This window comes from Lepidochelys kempii, chromosome 2 (genome assembly GCF_965140265.1).
Source record: "Lepidochelys kempii isolate rLepKem1 chromosome 2, rLepKem1.hap2, whole genome shotgun sequence".
Taxonomy (NCBI): domain Eukaryota; kingdom Metazoa; phylum Chordata; order Testudines; family Cheloniidae; genus Lepidochelys; species Lepidochelys kempii.
Window position 1 is genome coordinate 155,474,048 of NC_133257.1, and position 17,796 is coordinate 155,491,843.

At 43.5% G+C, this 17,796-nt stretch overlaps 1 protein-coding gene across 5 annotated transcripts in view; it reads left to right on the forward strand.

Annotated features, from left to right (window-relative positions):
• Window positions 1-17,796, forward strand: part of LOC140907176 (uncharacterized) — a 62,003-nt gene that overhangs the window by 30,847 nt on the left and 13,360 nt on the right. For all 5 annotated transcript variants that reach the window (XM_073332504.1, XM_073332506.1, XM_073332505.1 and 2 more), the window contains 3 exons: window positions 4,891-4,933; window positions 6,109-6,234; window positions 15,604-15,733. In XM_073332504.1, the coding sequence (XP_073188605.1) occupies window positions 4,891-4,933; window positions 6,109-6,234; window positions 15,604-15,733 (299 nt within the window). The remainder of the gene's footprint in view (window positions 1-4,890; window positions 4,934-6,108; window positions 6,235-15,603; window positions 15,734-17,796) is intronic.

Sequence of the window (17,796 nt, forward strand, 5' to 3'; positions counted from 1 at the left end):
TTGATCCCCTTTTTTAATAAAAGGCAAAGGGATGCTGGCTCCTTTCCTTTGAAATGTTCTGCTCCCCAGGCTCTGAAAAAGTGTGACTTTGTTGGCTTGGTGGGCATACTGCAAAGCCCATCTATTTGAACAACCTTTGGTGGAGGCAGTTGAGGGTGGAATTTGTGGAAGTATGGCATGTGTTTTAAGCTGCATTGGTCACATGACTTGTGATTAAATGAGGCGTGGTATGGTGGTGGGATGAAGTACTGCTTAAGTTGATTTTTACTTTATATCTCCTACAGTCTAGAGTTTTTAAATATATGTCAAAGGCACCCAGAATTTTGTATGAGAGTCCTCTGGAGTGGAGTCCAAAATCTAAAGAAATAATGCAGGATAAGGTTAGAGGTGAACAGAAATGGGATATGTTTGCATATGTGATATTAAAATGTTTGCATGCAAATCCCTGATTTGCCACATGTCTGTCTAGCCACATGCATGCACAAATCACAGATTTACACATATCCATTCAGCAAATGTGTGCTACGAACTTACTGAAAATTAGTCCGCACTCTTAGTGGTATCCATGAAGAGCTGATTTGATCTGAAAAGTAAATCATTGCATCAATTAACCTTATTTCGACAAGCAAAAAGGGAATAGGAGGAATTATTCATTGAATCCTCAATTTGAGTTGCTCTTGTTTCTAATTGTTGACTTTCCCCTATAAAATGTCTGACTGAAACTGTAACGTAGAAAATGTTTGTATGTATGGAATTTTGCTGGAAAGAGCACAACTGCCAAGTTGTTTTCGTGCAGGCCTACTTAATCCAGTTCATTCAGAGACTCTAGATTGTATATTTTACTTGTAATTCTTCTTGTCCTTCAAGTGGTGTCTACGTTTTCCCTCTCACAGGATGCACTGGCTGCCTGCAGCTCAGATGGTGAAACTTAACTAGCAGTGTCCGTTGGAGCGCTCATGTGCCTGGCCATGCCTTGCCCCAGCCCTGTTCCTGAATAGTCTAGGGGTGAAGTTATAAAAGGGGGTGTGGTATTTCAACCACCAGCTGTGAGATAAAGAACCGCTCCAGACTTTGCCTCGATCTTACCATTAGATAATGCTTAGTTACTTACTAATTGTTAATTTTAGATGGAAGTTATGTTTTAGAGTTACTAAGAATAAGTTTTACAATATCAGTAAGTAAGTTAGGAGATAGTAGTGTTGAGGCTTTGGCTTTGGCCTGTGATTATGGCAAATCCAAAGGTCAAGAAACATGTTTTAAACAGTGTGCCTCCTGCTCTTCAGTTTTCTGAACATTGGATGTGCATGCATCGCTCCATGCTGCCTCAGAGAAGGACATTTGATCCCCAGATGTGCTATCTGCAGCACTTTTACTTTGAGAACCAAGAAAGACAGATTAAAATAGTCTGCAAGCAGTACTCCTTCAAGAGGAGCTTGCAAGTGAAGCTTACTTGATTAGATAATATGATTGACACCAAAAACTGGCATAGACCAGCCTTGTCACGAGATGTATTGAGGGACAAAGCTAAACGTCATATTAGATGTCTTCATTGACACTCCGTGCTTCCACCTCCCATCATCGGCTCAGACTTCTAAGAAGTTCCTTAGACAAGATCCTAAGCTTAGGCATCAAAAATCTAGGAAGAGAGAGATTTCAGTGGAAAAGGACTTTGTGAGAAAAGCCAATCTACAAATTAGAACCTCCTCTGAATCTGTTATGTTGAAACTGAATAGCGCACCATTGCGTAAAGACTGGAAATATAGCTGAAAGTCCACACAGCATCACCAGATCCAGATATAACCCCAGTTTCCAGGGACTTGGATCCGATGATGAAATCAAAAAATCCAAAGGACCTAGTTGTCAAGACAGAAGGAGGCATGGAAGGTGATCTTGGATTCATGTAACGGTTCCAATCCTCTTATGCAACTATTTATCATAGTACAAGTGTAAATTCATCAGTCAGATCTGATGGTGCCTCCCTGATCGGATCTGGAGAATGAAGAACTTCGGAAGAAAAGGAGCTCACCGGAACAGACTGTAGCAGAGAAAAGGAGCATAGAGGAACGGTATGCGATTCCAGTGTATGACATTCTCCATAGAAACTCTTCCCCAGGTACCCTCTCAAATTGTACTCTTATCTCCAATTTATAGGAATGGTAGCTTCTACAACATATGTCACCCCATTTGCTTGTTTCAAATTAAGAATAATACAGCACTGGTTATTGGCCAATTACAGACAAGGCACAGACAATATGAACTGAAAACTTCTCATTCCCAGACATGTGGTGGTGTTCCTAGATTGGTGAATCCAAGCCCCAGAATGTCGTCTGGGGTGTACCATTTAGCCCTCCTCTTCTATCTGCAACAGTGGCTACAGATGTATCTTATATAGTTTGGCACACTCAATGCGGCAAGCTCATGGCTCGAGTATGTAAGAATTCCCTGAAGAAAAGATTACATTTAAACTAACTGGAATGCAGAGCAATTCAGTGTGTGGAAGGTGAGGCATGAATGCTTTCAGTGCCCAAAGTAGTTCAGGTGACCACAGACAATACCTCTGGAACGTTTTACTTGAAGAAGCAAGGAGGTGCACACTCTTCTCAACAATGTCAAGAGATGATGAGGTTGTGGGAATGATGCATCCTCCATAAGATATATCCCATAGTGATATACCTAGATCAGAACAACAACAATCTGGCAGACCAGTTAAGGAGAGCTCAAGTGGACAACCATGTGATACAGGAAATATTCACATGTTGGGGACAGCACAGTTAGATCTCATTGCATCTGTTGATAAATTGAAGTCAGTTGCTTGACTGCACTTCGGTTTATTTTGAAATATACTCAAGAGATCAAATAACCAGTGCAAATCAGGTTTATTAATATGGTACAGGAAAGAGGTTCTATATGATACCAGTCTCTGAAGAGCAGTCCAGTGCAGTCAGTGCTGTTACATTTGTCTTGCACAGAAGGTGCTCTCCCCAAAGTTATACCTCTAAAGCCATCTTTTTGTACTTTATTTGCTTACCAGTGAAAGGTACCATATTTGTCATTTGAAGAGTATAACATAGTCTTAAGTATAACATAGAATTGAGCAAGTTGTGGGTAGGAGCTGAGGTCCCTTGAACATTCAGGAATGGATATGCGATGGGAGGAGTGGTGCGTGAATGCTCTAATGGATGCTGTTGATTAGAGAGACAAGGTGAGTGAAATAATATATTTTATTGGACCAACTTCTGTTGGTCAGAGATGAGCTTTTGAGCTTACACACATCTCTTATTCAGAAGAGCTCTGTGTAAGTTTGAAAGCTTGTCTCTCTGACCAACAGAAGTTTGTCACCCACCTTGTCTGTCTGATATCCTGGGACCAACATGGCTACAACACTGAATACTGCTAATTAGATTCCTCCATCCAAGCTGCATGTGGCTGGTGCATCCCATGAAAGGGAATATGTGGAGTCCATCTCTAAGAACTCTGGTTACAAGTAGAAAGAAAAGGAGTACTTGTGGCACCTTAGAGACTAACCAATTTATTTGAGCATGAGCTTTCGTGAGCTACAGCTCACTTCATCGGATGCATACTGTGAAAACTGCAGAAGACATTATATACACAGAGACCATGAAACAATACCTCCTCCTATCCCACTCTCCTGCTGGTAATAGCTTATTTAAAGTGATAATCAAGTGGGCCATTTCCAGCACAAACCCAGGTTTTCTCAACCCCCCCCCCACACACACACACACACAAACTCACTCTCCTGTTAGCAATAGCTCATCCAAACTGACCACTCTCCTTACAATGTGCATGATAATCAAGGTGGGCCATTTCCAGCATAAATCCAAGTTTAACCAGAACGTCGGGGGAAGGGGGTAGAAAAAAACAAGGGGAAATAGGCTACCTTGCATAATGACTTCATTATGCAAGGTAGCCTATTTCCCCTTGTTTTTTTTTTCTTTCTCTCCCCCCCGCCCCCCGGACGTTCTGATTAAACTTGGATTTATGCTGGAAATGGCCCACCTTGATTATCATGCACATTGTAGGGAGAGTGGTCACTTTGGATGAGCTATTACCAGCAGGAGAGTGAGTTTGTGTGTGTATGGGGGTGGGGGGGTGAGAAAACCTGGATTTGTGCTGGAAATGGCCCAACTTGATGATCACTTTAGATAAGCTATTACCAGCAGGAGAGTGGGGTGGGAGGAAGTATTGTTTCATGGTCTCTGTGTATATAATGTCTTCTGCAGTTTCCACAGTATGCATCCGATGAAGTGAGCTGTAGCTCACGTAAGCTCATGCTCAAATAAATTGGTTAGTCTTTAAGGTGCCACAAGTACTCCTTTTCTTTTTGCGAATACAGACTAACATGGCTGTTACTCTGAAACCTGGTTATAAGTAGGTAACCTTCATTTGTTTGAGCATAGCAGTAAGTAATTCTTTATTTTGTGGGAGATGTCTGTCTCCTTTAAGATTCTCTGCTGTTCCTGCACCTTGTTGTTGTAGGAAATAAGTTTTAAAAAACAAAGCAGGTGCACGAATCACTTAAATCCACTGGTTTCAGAGTAGCAGCCGTGTTAGTCTGTATTCGCAAAAAGAAAAGGAGTACTAGTGGCACCTTAGAGACTAACCAATAAATCCACTGGTTTGTTTACTGTGAGTCTAATATCTGCATCCACTTTCCCTAGTTTTCCTACCTCCAGCATGTATGTATTGCAATGGGAAATACATAACTGGTATCCTGAGAGCTGGACTTCAGTTTGGCTCTGCTGTCAGGGATGGTAAATGCACTGACAACGTCTCTTTAAAAATAAATATTTTAATTAGGTTGGTTAGTTAGATGTTTAACCAAATGTGTGTTTGAAAGGTTTTGCTAACATAAATGGGCTTTATGTTTAGGTTGTAACGGATCCTCCTGTTATGAAGAGAAAATGGCAAGAATGTAAGTGTTCTCTGTATGTTTAAATCCTTCAATCTTGACTTGGGTGCAAGGTCTATTGACTTCAAAGGGAGTTTTGCCTGAGCATGCACTGCAAGAGTTGTTTGGTAGTTTGGAATGTGTTACTGTTGTTTGCTACATGTCTAGACTTGCGAGATGCTGAGTGAAAAACTGACATAAGCAAAATTGAAATAGGACACTGTTGTTCCAAAATAAGTGTTCACACACAGACTTGTACAGAAATAACAAAAGGTATGAATTAAAACCAGTTTAGTTATTTTGATGCAAGTTTGTGTGGAGACCGGACCTTAAAGTAGTTGAGCAAAAAGAGCAGTTGTATATAGGGGACCTAATAGTCACTTTCAGCCTATTGAAGAAAAAGTTATCCACTGGAAATCCAGATAAACTGGATTAATGTCAGTCTAGATCAAGGGCTCTCAAGCTTTTTCATAGTGTGAACTACTACTTAACAGTCTCATGGATTACCTCTTGTCCGATAATGATAACATGGACTACCTTCCTTCCTTACTGAATTTGCAAAAAAATCCTTGGAGCAACTTCAGCAATTAGACTTATTATGCCATATAAGCATCTGTCTTTTACTGCAATTTAACAAGTTGAGACTATGAGGAGAGCCAGCACCATGTGGCCTGTCAGCTCTTCATATTACCAGTAAATGTAATTGGCTACAGACAACTGTTTGGCCACAAATTTCTTGGCCACAGACAACAGTTTGGGAACCACTGTTTTGGGTTTCTAGTCTCTTGAGGTCTGTGAGTTTTTGGTTAGTGTGTTTGTCCATTTTGTGTAGATGATTCAGCAGAAACCAAAATATCATCAGCCTAGATTCCAACCAAAGATTACATACAGGGTTGCTTGGTTGAAACTATTGAATTTTTAAATGCACAAGGAATTCTTTTAACTTGATAAGGGGTTTTTTTTGTACTGAATTTACAGATTACACAAACTATACAGTGGTATAAATAAGAATGTTTAGCAATTTATTAATATTAAGTATGTAAAAATAAGTTGTGTAACAAAGGAAGAAATTTATTTAGCTGAAACACTTTAAATGTAGCTTTAGATGCTTACAAATGAGCAACTTTGAACCTTCCCTAATAAACAGAAAATGTTAATCTAAGTGCATTTCAGGCATGTTTTTCTTGACTACCTTACAGATGGCTACCATTCAAAAGCTAAGGTTCAACGTGTGTATGCTTCAGCTAGCAATGAAGGAAAGGCAGAAAGTGGTGTTGATAAGGATAAACAGATCACAGTTTCTACTCAAAGTCTACCTTCTCAAGGTCAGAGATTTAAACATGTTTTAAAAAATAACTTTATAATGCAGTGTTAACCTTTGTAAATTCATACCACCTATGGGATATATAGCTTGGCTTGGAAGGATTAGATTTTTGATAAATGTCAGTGAATGTTGATTTCACCACATACACAAACTGATAAAAAATATTTTGATTTATAAAAGTTGAAATTTACAGATAGACAAAGTAAGAAAAATGTTACTTGAAAACTTGTTTGATTTAAGGATTTTTATTTCGTATGCTTTGACGTGTGATGTTTGCCAATTTGTGTTTTAATGGTTATAAAACTCTAACTATATGAATCTCAGCATCTGTCAGTAAATATTTTCTGACATCCCATAATTGCCACAATTATGAAAATTTAATTAGCAATAAAAAATGCTTAAAACCCATAATGTTATGCAACTTTGAACATTTAAATCTATAAAAATGAAAAAAAAATGCTTAAAAATGAATATTGATAGCTGTCACTTATTTTTTTAAAAAATTGAATTCCACCAAGCCTATATATAGCTTCTTTAGGTACTTTCAGCATATTTATGAGTTTGGTGGGTTTGTTGTGTGGAAAACTAAATAGATTGGAAAATATCTCAGCAATTTAAGGACTGGGGAAGTGAAGAGGCACAGAGGGCACAGCGTAAATTGGCTGGAGCTCAGTACAGTACAGAATGCCTTCAGGGAGCTGACCCTATCAGCACATGACAAGAACATATTGGTGATGGTGGACAGTATCTCAACTGCTGCCTATGTGAACAAGGAGGAAGACTGTAGCCAGCCTCCTACTCTCTTGGACAGAAAACAAGCTGTCATTGCTAGGTCCTTTCCACACAAAAGGAAAATTGACCATCAAAGCAGTCAGTCAGTTGCAGGAAGGACTTTCTTGACATGGATTTAATTCTATGCTAAAGTTGTCAAAGTATATTTTAGAGATCCAAGTACTGTTGCAGTGACAATACTGTGATGCCATGGCAACTGTGATGGGTGGAAAAGTTCTATGCTTCTGTCACAGATTGCACCACTCACCGCTAGTCTGGTGCCTCCTCTTGGTCACTCTGGGGATTAGCTCTTGATGTTGATGCCCCCTTCCACGCTGTTGTGGCTTGCACGCTGTCGTTCTGTCTCTCTCACAGGTCTGTAGCTTCTCTTGTCCCAGAAACTGCAGTGTTCTCTTCGTGACTCTAGCCCTGCGGCTGGATCACACAGTGTTCTCCCTTTCTGGGGTAGCAAAGTCTTTTCTCTCTAGCAATACTAAGAAGTCTTCCCTCTTGCCATGGTGCCATTCCCTCAGTGGCTGGTAGGGGAACCTGGTCTGCCCTATACTCCAAGTTCCAGTCCAGGAACCCTCAGCTCAGTAGTTCTGGGCCTTCCTCTCTCAGCCCTCACTGCTCCTTCCCTGGACTGCTTCCGACCACACCTGGTACCCCTTCTCCCTCTGGGTGTACCAACTCCAAAACTCTCCTTCCTCTTCCCAGGAAGTGACTGCTGCCTGCGTTCCTGCAGCCTTTCCCAGCAGCCCCTGTCTGTTGCCAGCTACCTGGCTTTATACAGGCCCCGCCTGTTCCTGCATAGCTGAGCTTGCTCTCAGTTAGTTCCCTGTCTCCTCCTCCAGGTGAAGCCTGTGGAATTAATTGGCTTGCATGGCCATCTTAACCCCTTCTAATGCTGTGTGGGTGGACACCCCATCACAGCTTCATATGAAGAAATACTTAGAACAGCCATGTGTTGTTCTCTCCATACTTCTACCCACTTTTACAAGCTAGACTTGTAAGAATTATTCGATTCAAGGAGTTATGACTGAGTAAATGGATGAAATTAAGAAAAAGAAACTTAGGGTAAGTCTACACTACAAAATTAAGTTGACCTAAGTCATGTTGACGTACCACCGTCACAGTAATTAAATTGCTTTTGCATGTCCATGCTACGCTCCTTTTGTCGGTGGTGCACGTCCTCACTAGCAGCCCTTGCATTGAGGCTGAGAGCAGTGCACCATGGGTAGCTGACCCACTGTGCAACTTGGCACCATCTAGTGCGGGGTGTTTTGGGCAGGGTTTGCAGTTCCTCATGGGGGCAAACAAGTCACACAGGGGTGATTGGGAACATGATTTCAGTGTCCCATGATGCAGGTTTCTCCATCCCATAATTTTATCTGCATCCCATAATGTTTCACACCTTTTTTTCAAAAGTCCCGTAAACCCATGTGTCCGCCATCTCTATGTGAAGCATGGATCCTGCATAGCTCTGCACTGTTGTGATGAGTATTGCAAGCACAATGCACCTGATCCTGTAGTATTTGCAGAGCTGCCAGAGAAGCTAGGCAGAACAAGATAATTCCTTGGAGGCTGTTGGACATAGAAACAATTCACAGTTATTGTTGGCATTCGTGGAGCAGCTGCAGATGGTGGAGTGCCAGTTCTGGGCCTGAGAAACAAACATTGACTGGTAAGATAGAATTGTTATGCAGGAATGGGATGATGAGCAGTGGCTACAGAACTTATGGATGTGTGAGGCCACATTCCTGGAAGTGTTTGTGGCACTTGTCCAATTCCTCTGGCGCAGCAACACCAAAATGAGAACTACAATGCCAGTGGAGAAGCGAGTGGCAATCACTGTGTGGAAGCTTTCAATGCCAGATTTCTACCGATCAGTCAGGAATCAATTTGGAGGTGGGAAATCCACCGTGGGGGTTGCTGTGATGCAAGTGTGCAGGGTCATTAATCACATCCTGCTATGAAGGACTGCGACTCTGAGCAATGTGCAGGACAGAGTGGATGGTTTTGCAGCAGTGGGGATCCCAAACTGTGATGGGGTAGTAGATGGCATGCATATCCCTATTTTGGCACCTGACACAGAGTACATCAACAGAAAGGGCTACTTTTCTATGGTATTGCAAACACTGGTGGATCACCAGGGACATTTTATCAACATCAACACAGGTTAGTCGGGGAAGGTGTATGACACACGGTTAAGAACACAGGCCTGTTAAGAAAGCTGCAAACAGACTTCCTTTCCAGACCACAGGGTTACCGTGGGGGATATTGAAATGCCAACAGTGATCCTGGGAAACCCAGCCTACCCCTTACTCCCATGGCTGATGAAGAGGTACACAGGCCAACTCGACAGCAGCAAGGAGCTCTTCAACTACAGGCCGAGCCGTGCAGAATGACAGTTGAATGTGCCTCTGGCCATTTGAAAGGTCACTAGCGCTGTCTACTCACGAGAGTAGACTTCAGTGAAAAAAATAGCCAAGTGATTATAGCTGCCTGGTGTGTGCTTCAGAATATCTGTGCAGCAAAGGTGAAAAAATTTCTGCAGTATGCTCTCTGCTGATTTTGAGCAGCCAGATACCAGGGCTATAAGAAAAGCTCAGTGGGGAACTGTATGGCTCAGGGAGGCTTTGAAGGACCATTTTAATAGTGAGCCACAAAAATGTGTGGTGGTGTAGTGTGTTCTGCCTGGCATTGCTTTTTTTGCAGCCCAGTGTGAATCTTGTAATGAGTGCTGTGTTTGTAGTAATAGAACATTGTAAATGCACCTATTGCTATTATCTCAGAATGATGTCAGACCCAGCCAGCATATGTTGTGAATTTATAAAGCTGAATTAAGTTTCCATAAGTAGACTTTTATTCCAAACCTATGCAAAAAGACATATTTATAACTGAATGAAACTTTATAAATACGGGGGAAAGAACAGTCATTTCCATTTCACAAACACACGTATCAGTTGTCTCTCTCACAGGTCAGTGTATGTGTGGCTGTGATGGTCTGTACTTTCCTCTGGGGTGTAGAGGGTACCTCTAGGTAGTGCAGCAGCCCTGGAGGCCATTTGAAATTTGGGGGGGGATGCAGGGACATCCAAGAATGCAGTTCTCTGTGGACTGCAGAGAGAAGCGAGCACAGTGTGTTGAACCTGAAGATCAACAAGAGTCTCCAGCATGTCTGTTTGCCTCTTGAGAAGTGCTAGCATGTCTTGCTGCACATCTCTCTCCTTTTCCTGTGCTTTTCTCCTCTCCGCTCTATCCCTGTCCATTGTGTCAGCAAGGGTGATCCTCTGTTTTGTGCTCAGTATCCAAAGCCCCGGAGGTTTGCGGGATCTCCTGGAACTGCAAACTGGCACTGTTTTCTACAGGCGGTGGTGATTTTAGCTGATATCTCACTCCTGAGGGTAACAGAGGCTGAAAGGGAACAGCTTCTGCACGCGTCCGGCTGCAGACCGGGTCTGTATGCTGCTAGCTTGTGTGTTGCAATGGTGGCTGCTGAGTGGTGTGGGACAGTGTCCTACTGCAGAGGAAGAGATAAGGCGGCCCTCCCCAGAAACCTTCGGCAAGGGATTGCATACTGCCATCACGAAAGTTCCCTTCAGATCTCTGTGGAGGATTCCCAGGACAGCCTGATGCACATAACCATCGGTAGTCCCTCTCCTCCCCCGCTCCACCCCCCGGCCTAACTGTACAGGGGAATGAGAAGCAGACTCTACCTCTATTGGTTATTTCACTACTTCTTCCTGATTAAAAAGATTAAATGGTTGAAAAAGAGTAAATGAACAGATGTGCCCCTGCAATATCAAAGCAAATTGCATACTTATCAGAAGTTCCTTCCCCTGCATCAGGCTCACTTATGCTGGACTGTGGGGGCCGACTCGACTGCTCTGGAGTCAAAAACATATCCTGGTTCACTGTGCCACTGGATCCCCGGTCGCCTGTGCCCCATACTTCTCCTCTTCCTTGTCTAACACCTCTTCCTTGCTGTTGACTTTGAGGGCCTGTGAATCCAGCTCTCTCGAAATAGCCGTGGGGCTCATGGCAGTGGTGGTGGGTCTCGGACGAGGATGGCATGTAGCTCTTTGAAAAAGTGGCATGTCTGCGGCTCTTATCATAGAAGATTAGGGTTGGAAGAGAGCTTAGGGGGTCATCTAGTCCAACCCCCTGCTCAAAGCAGGACCAACACCAACTAAATCATCCCAGCCAGGGCTTTGTCAAGCTGTGCCTTAAAAACCTCTAAGGATGGAGATTCCACCACCTTCCCAGGTAACCCATTCCAGTGCTTCACCACCCTCCACTATCCAATCTACTGCAACTTGAGACCATTGCTCCTTGTTCTGTCATCTGCCACCACTGAGAACAGCTGAGTTCCATCCTTTTTGGAACCCCCCTTCAGCGAGGTGAAGACTGCTATCAAACCCCACACACACACACACACACTCTTCTCTTCTGCAGACTAAACAAGCCCAGTTCCCTCAGTCTCTCCTCGTAAGTCATGTGTCCCAGACCCCGAATCATTTTTGTTGCCCTCTGCTGGACTCTCTCCAATTTGTCCACATCCTTTCTGTAGTGGGGGGCCCAAAACTGGGCGCAATACTCCAGTTGTGGCCTCACCAGTGCCGAATAGAGGGGAACAATCACTTCCCTCAATCCACTGGCAATGCTCCTACTAATGCAGCTCAATGTGCCATTAGCCTTTGTCATAAATATAAAGGGAATGATAACCACCTTTCTGTATACAGTGCTATAAAATCCCTCCTGGCCAGAGGCAAAATCCTTTCACCTGGTTAAGAAGCTACGGTAACCTCGCTGGCACCTGACCCAAAATGAGCAATGAGGGGACAAGATACTTTCAAATCTGGAGGTGGGGGAAAAGGTTTTTGTCTGTCTGTGTGATACCTTTGCCGGGAACAGATCAAGGATGCAAGCTCTCCAACTCCTGTAAAATTAGTAAGTTATCTAGCTAGAAAATGCCTTTTGGTTTTCTTTGTTTTTTGGCTTGTAAATTCGCTGTGCTGGACGAAATGTGTATTCCTGTTTTTGTGTCTTTTTGTAACCTAAGGTTTTGCCTAGAGGGATTCTCTATGTTTTGAATCTGACTGCCTGTAAGATTATCTTCCATTCTGATCTTACAGAGTTGTTCTCTTATCTAGTGTTTTTGTTCTTCTAATAAAGTTCTGATTTTTAAGAATCTGACTGGGTTTTTTGGGTCTTAAAAATCCAAGGGGTTTGTGCTCATCTTGTTTATTCTCAAGCCTCCCCAGGAACGGGGGTGTAAGGTCTTGGAGGGATATTTTGGGGAAATAAGAACTCCAAGTGGTCCTTTTCCCTGGTTCTTTGTTAAAGCACTTGGTGGTGGCGGCGTTTTACCTAATCCAAGGGCAGAGACTTTGTGCCTTGGGGAAGTTTTAACCTAAGCTGGTAGAAATAAGCTTAGGGGGTCTTTCATGCGGGTCCCCACATCTGTACCCTAGAGTTCAGAGTGGGGAAGGAACCTTGACAGCCTTCTTGGCAACAAGGGCACACTGCTGACTCCTATCCAGCTTCTCATCCACTCTAATCCCCAGATCCTTTTCTGCAGAACTGCTGCTTAGTCAGTCTGTCCCCAGCCTGTAGCGGTGCATGGGATTCTTCTGTCCTAAGTGCAGAACTCTACACTTGTCCTTGTTGAACCTCATCAGATTTCTTTTGGCCCAATCCTCTAATTTGTCTAGGTCACTCTGGACACTATCCCTACCCTCCAGTTTATCTACCTCTCCCCCCAATTTAGTGTCGTCTGCAAACTTGCTGAGGGTCCAATCCATCCCATCATCCAGATCATTAATAAAGATGTTGAACAAAACTGGCCCCAGGACTGACCCCTGGGGCATTCCGCTTGATACTGGCTGCCAACTAGACATCGAGCCGTTGATCACTACCCGTTGAGACCAACAATCTAGCCAGCTTTTTATCCACCTTATAGTCCATTCATCCAGTACATACTTTTTTAACTTGCTGGCAAGAATACTGTGGGAGACGGTATCAAAAACTCTCCCCCAGAGTGACTGATAGCCTCCATTGCCGCCTTGACACGTGTGGTGCTGCTGTGTGTCCCTCCTGTAGCCCTCGCCTACATGCCCCGAATCATCTGCTCATAGATACTGACATTTCTATGGCTGGATCAGAGCTGTGTCTGCACAATCTCTTCTTGCCACAGACGTAGAAGATCCACCACCTCCTGTATAGTCCAGGCAGGAGCGTGTCTGTAGCATGGAGCAGGCATGGTCAGCTGCGCAGTTGCTAGGTGTGCTCTCCGTGCTGAGCAAATAGGAAATGGAATTTCAGAAATTCACGGGGTTTTGTCACAGGTTTACTTACCACACTGGCACCTCCTACTTGGAGGGAATAAGCTCAGTTACAGCAGGTGCACCCTCAAGTGCTGGTGCTTTTCCCGTCCTCACCTCTGCCTGTAGACCCGTTATGGCTCCTTTCTCTCCACGTCTGCTTTGTGGCACAGCCCTCTGGCCGTGTCACAATCTGGTTTCCCCACCTTCCGCGGGACTCCTCTAACAAGAGTCCAGCCACTCCTTGCGGCAGCTTGGCAGTCCACAGCTGGGCTGCTCCTTCAGTGGCTAGTGGGTGGCGGGGTGGGGGCCCACTACTCTGGGCCCTGGCCCAGGGACCCTGCAAACAGCAGCTTCCTTCCAGCTCATTGTCTCTGTTCCCTGGGCCACTTCCCCGCAGCCTCAGTTCCTTCTGCTCCTGCCTCTGGCTCCAGCTCCTTGCCCTCTTCCCAGGGCCTTGAGCTGGTAAATCATGGCAGCTCATCAGGAGCTCTCTCTAGGTCCCCCAGTTCCTGTTAGCACCTGCCCTTACCCAGGTGCTGGTCTCTCTCTAGCCTTCTAGGAAGCCAGTTTTCTCCCTAGGGCTCCCTGCAGCAGACTATCTCATTTTGCTCTGCAGCTTCCTTTTACATGGGCCATCTGGCCCCTGACTGGCTTGTCCAGCCGCCACCCTAATTGTCTGTTTCCCCTGCAGCCACTCCTTTTGGTTGCCTGCTGCTCAGCCTCCCTAGGCTGGTTTAAACCCTCTCAGAGCCAGCACAGGGCAGGCACCCCATCACAGGCTTTAAAAGGGGAAGGGCTTATACTTGGCCTCCGGGCAGCGAAGTTCAAAACAGTGACTAGAGCCATCACAGTGGGGTATTATGAGACATCTCCTGGAGGCCACTAAAGTCAATGTAAGTAATGCAGTGTCTACACTGGGGTGGGCAAACTTTTTGGCCTGAGAGCCACATCTGGGTATGGAAATTGTATGGCAGGCCATGAATGCCCAGTGGGGAAGGGGGACTCTGTGGGGTGTAACATGGGGGAGGGCTCTATAAGGGATGTTACTGAGGTGAGGGGAGAGGGGACTCATGGGATGGGGCGAGAGGGTGCTCTACAGGGCCAGCACTGGAGCCTCCTAGGGTCCATGCCGGCAATGACACCAAGGCAGCCGTGCCAGACACTGCTTCGGGCGGAGGCACCGTAGCTGGGATGGGTGTGGCCCCTGAGTGGTTTCGAGGATCTTGAGGGTAGTGCCATGGGGGGATTGGGCTTGATAAAAACGTCTGAGAGGTTGGAAGCGGTCCGTGGACCATAGTTGGCCCACCCCTGGTCTACATTGACGCTGCATCATCCTAACTACGTTGACCTAAGTGCTATGCCTTTCGTGGAGGTGGAGTTAAGTTGGTGTAGCGGGCAAGTTACATCATCGGGAGAAACATTTTGGTGTAGCGCTCACAGAGTTAGGCAAGGCAGCTTACGTCGATCTAACTCTTTATTGTGGATCAGGCCTTAGGCTGAATATCAGGACCTCTTCCTAATAGTGACATCTGCTACTCTGTAGAAAAGTGTTCAAAGGGAAGTGGTAGAAGCCTTATTCCTTGTAATTGAAAACTAGATGGCACAAAGCACTGGTGAATATACTGTAGCAAACAATCCTTCATTGACAAGGGACTGTATACCTCAAGAAGTTTTTTCTATCTCTAATTTCAGTGGTTCAAGGAGTTGCATATTCAGTGGCCTGCTTGGGGCAAGAGGGCAGTGTAGGACAAGACAGAAAATATGAAGAGATGATTTAGGGTCTTTATAAATAACTGAATAGGCTTGATAAAAGACACATCAAAAATGCTTTAACAATGCTTTTTTCCTTTAAAAACACTAGAAATTAAATGTAAAAATGAATATTAGTGCATTGCTAGGGTAGACATAAAGCGTGCAAATGCGACAATTCCATAAGATATCATTTCTACTGCAATCCTCATTCTGGCATGATGCAGATGTATAATATTTTCCATTTCTTTGTTCCTGGGTAAAAGATAAACCTTAATGTATTAGTGTGTATTTACATATACCATAAAATATAGGTTGTGCAACATGGCTCAGTTATTGTTGAAGTAAAAATAATAACTTTTGGACTTCCACACTTTTGAATGCTTTATTTTTTTGCTTAACGGTGAATTAATGTTTGAGTTTTATTTTAATGTAAGGACATTCCAATCAAATGCTACTTTAAAAACCTAAGATTATGAAAAACTGTTACAAATATACTCCATTATTTTAATTTTTTTCAGATGGAAAGGATACTCAAGATGAACAGGAAAAAAGCCCAAAGGAACAACTGAAACCAGCTGAAAATCTAGACGCTAACAATGCTGATGAAAGCAACAAAGCTGGTGAAAACAGCAAAGGCGATAAGACTGAGTAAATTTAAGTTATTTTTAAAAACTTTACTTTTCCAAGAAAATTACAAGACCAGCATCTAAATCAAATTTGTCTTTCACAGAATTACCTCTGCAAATCCACCCTATAATAGTCTCATACCTCGTGAGGTCAGGAACTATTTAAAAGCATTTTAATTGTTAAAGGACATGTTTGTCAACCCATAGGACCAATCATGTTTCAGCTGAGAATAAGATAGACCCATGTCTTTAATTCCTCTCGTTCCCCTGGCGACACACTTCTAATGGTTAAGAGCCAATACACCCCCACTGGTTCTTTCCACTCTGTGGTTAAAGGAGCATCAGCTTTTTTCCCCACCATTCTGTAAAACATTTTGTCTTACAGAGTTGCTGTATCTATACTTGACACTTTGTAAATCAAGCTGGTGGGATTGGAACATTTTATCTATGGTCAGGAATCCTCTATTTGATCCCTCAATGTTAACTACCTTGTCATTCTCCAGAAATCACCTTTCTTGTTGCAGTCATTTCACCCAGAAAGGTGATCTAAATTGAGGCCCTGATTGCTGATCTTTCCTTTATGTGTTTTCCCAAAGATAACTCAGTGCTTAATCCTCAACTTAAATTTTTATCCAGAATGGTATTCAAATTCCATCCTAACCAGATCTCTACCATTCTGGCTGTCTTCCTGAATCTTATGGGCTGCTTGGTAGGACTAAGTTGCATGTTGAGAGGGCCAATAATGATTACGCAGGACCAAACCCTTCTGGAAATCATTCCAGTTGTTCACCTCTTTTTAAGAAAAGCTCAAGGGAAATTATCTCAGCCCAGCAATTGTTAAATAGAGCCAGGACAGTTATGAGAAGGCTCTGGTGCCAGAAGGATTCAAAAGTTATTCTATTAACATAGTAGCTGTCACCACGTCTTGACTCTATACTGTTTCTTTCAGTTCACGTCTTTATTCAATACTGTTCTCTTAAAACTGGAGCAAAATCAGATTCTCATTTGTGGAGGGCAGTCCTTTAGTCCCTTTTCAGTTAAAGATTCTTACAATATCTACCTGGAGATTTCTAATCTCGTACAGTGAGATTGTCCCTGCAGAGCCACAGCAGGAGATTAGCAATCCTGTGAAAGAGCAAGTATATTAAGCACTATACAAACACCGTACATAACACAATGGGGGCCTAGTCCATGACAGGGATTCCTAGGTGCTATGTTTATTATCTGGAGTTCACAGCGTGCGTTGCCTCAGGCTATCCTTTTCTGATACACCTTCCTTTCATGCTTCTTTGGACTCATGCTAGATCTCAGGGAGGAGAGGAACTGATTGAGGTCATGGATCTCTTATATTTGTGGCTGGAACTTTCGTATCTGAGGCTGATGCCTGCATGTCCCCTAACAATAGCTTTGATCGTTCCAGGACTTGCAAAAGGTGGCTTTCACCTACAAAAGTACCGATACTAAGTAACCTTACCCATATAAATGTACACTTAGGCCTGGTCTACACTGGGGGGGAATCGATCTGTTACACAACTTCAGCTACGTGAACAACGTAGCTGAAGTCGACGTATTTAGACCTATTCACCGCGGTGTTTTCACTACGCTGAGTCGACTGCTGCTGCTCCCCCATAGACTCTGCCTGCGCCTCTCGCTGGAGTACAAGAGTTGATGGGAGAGCGCTTGGGGGTCGATTTATCGCATCTAGACTAGACGCGATAAATCGACCCCTGCTGGATCGATCGCTGCCCGCTGATCCGGCCGGTAGTATAGACATACCCTTATTTACTCAGCATCTCTGTAGTTACATATGAAGTTTATTTTGTATCAATTTATAACCATAAATTTTATGTAAAGAAAACTTGTCTTAACTCATAAAGCTCTTATATGAATCAAATTATACTGTACTTAAAAGGCTTCAGTATTACACAGTAATATATTTAGAAACCGTATGGTTTTAGTACTGCACTGAGAAAGTTTTTGCTTGATGTTATTTAAGAATATTGACCTGTGAGTTTAAAATTGAATATTTCAGCCTTTATTTTATAAATTACACTTCATTATTGTACAAAAAGATGCATAAATCAG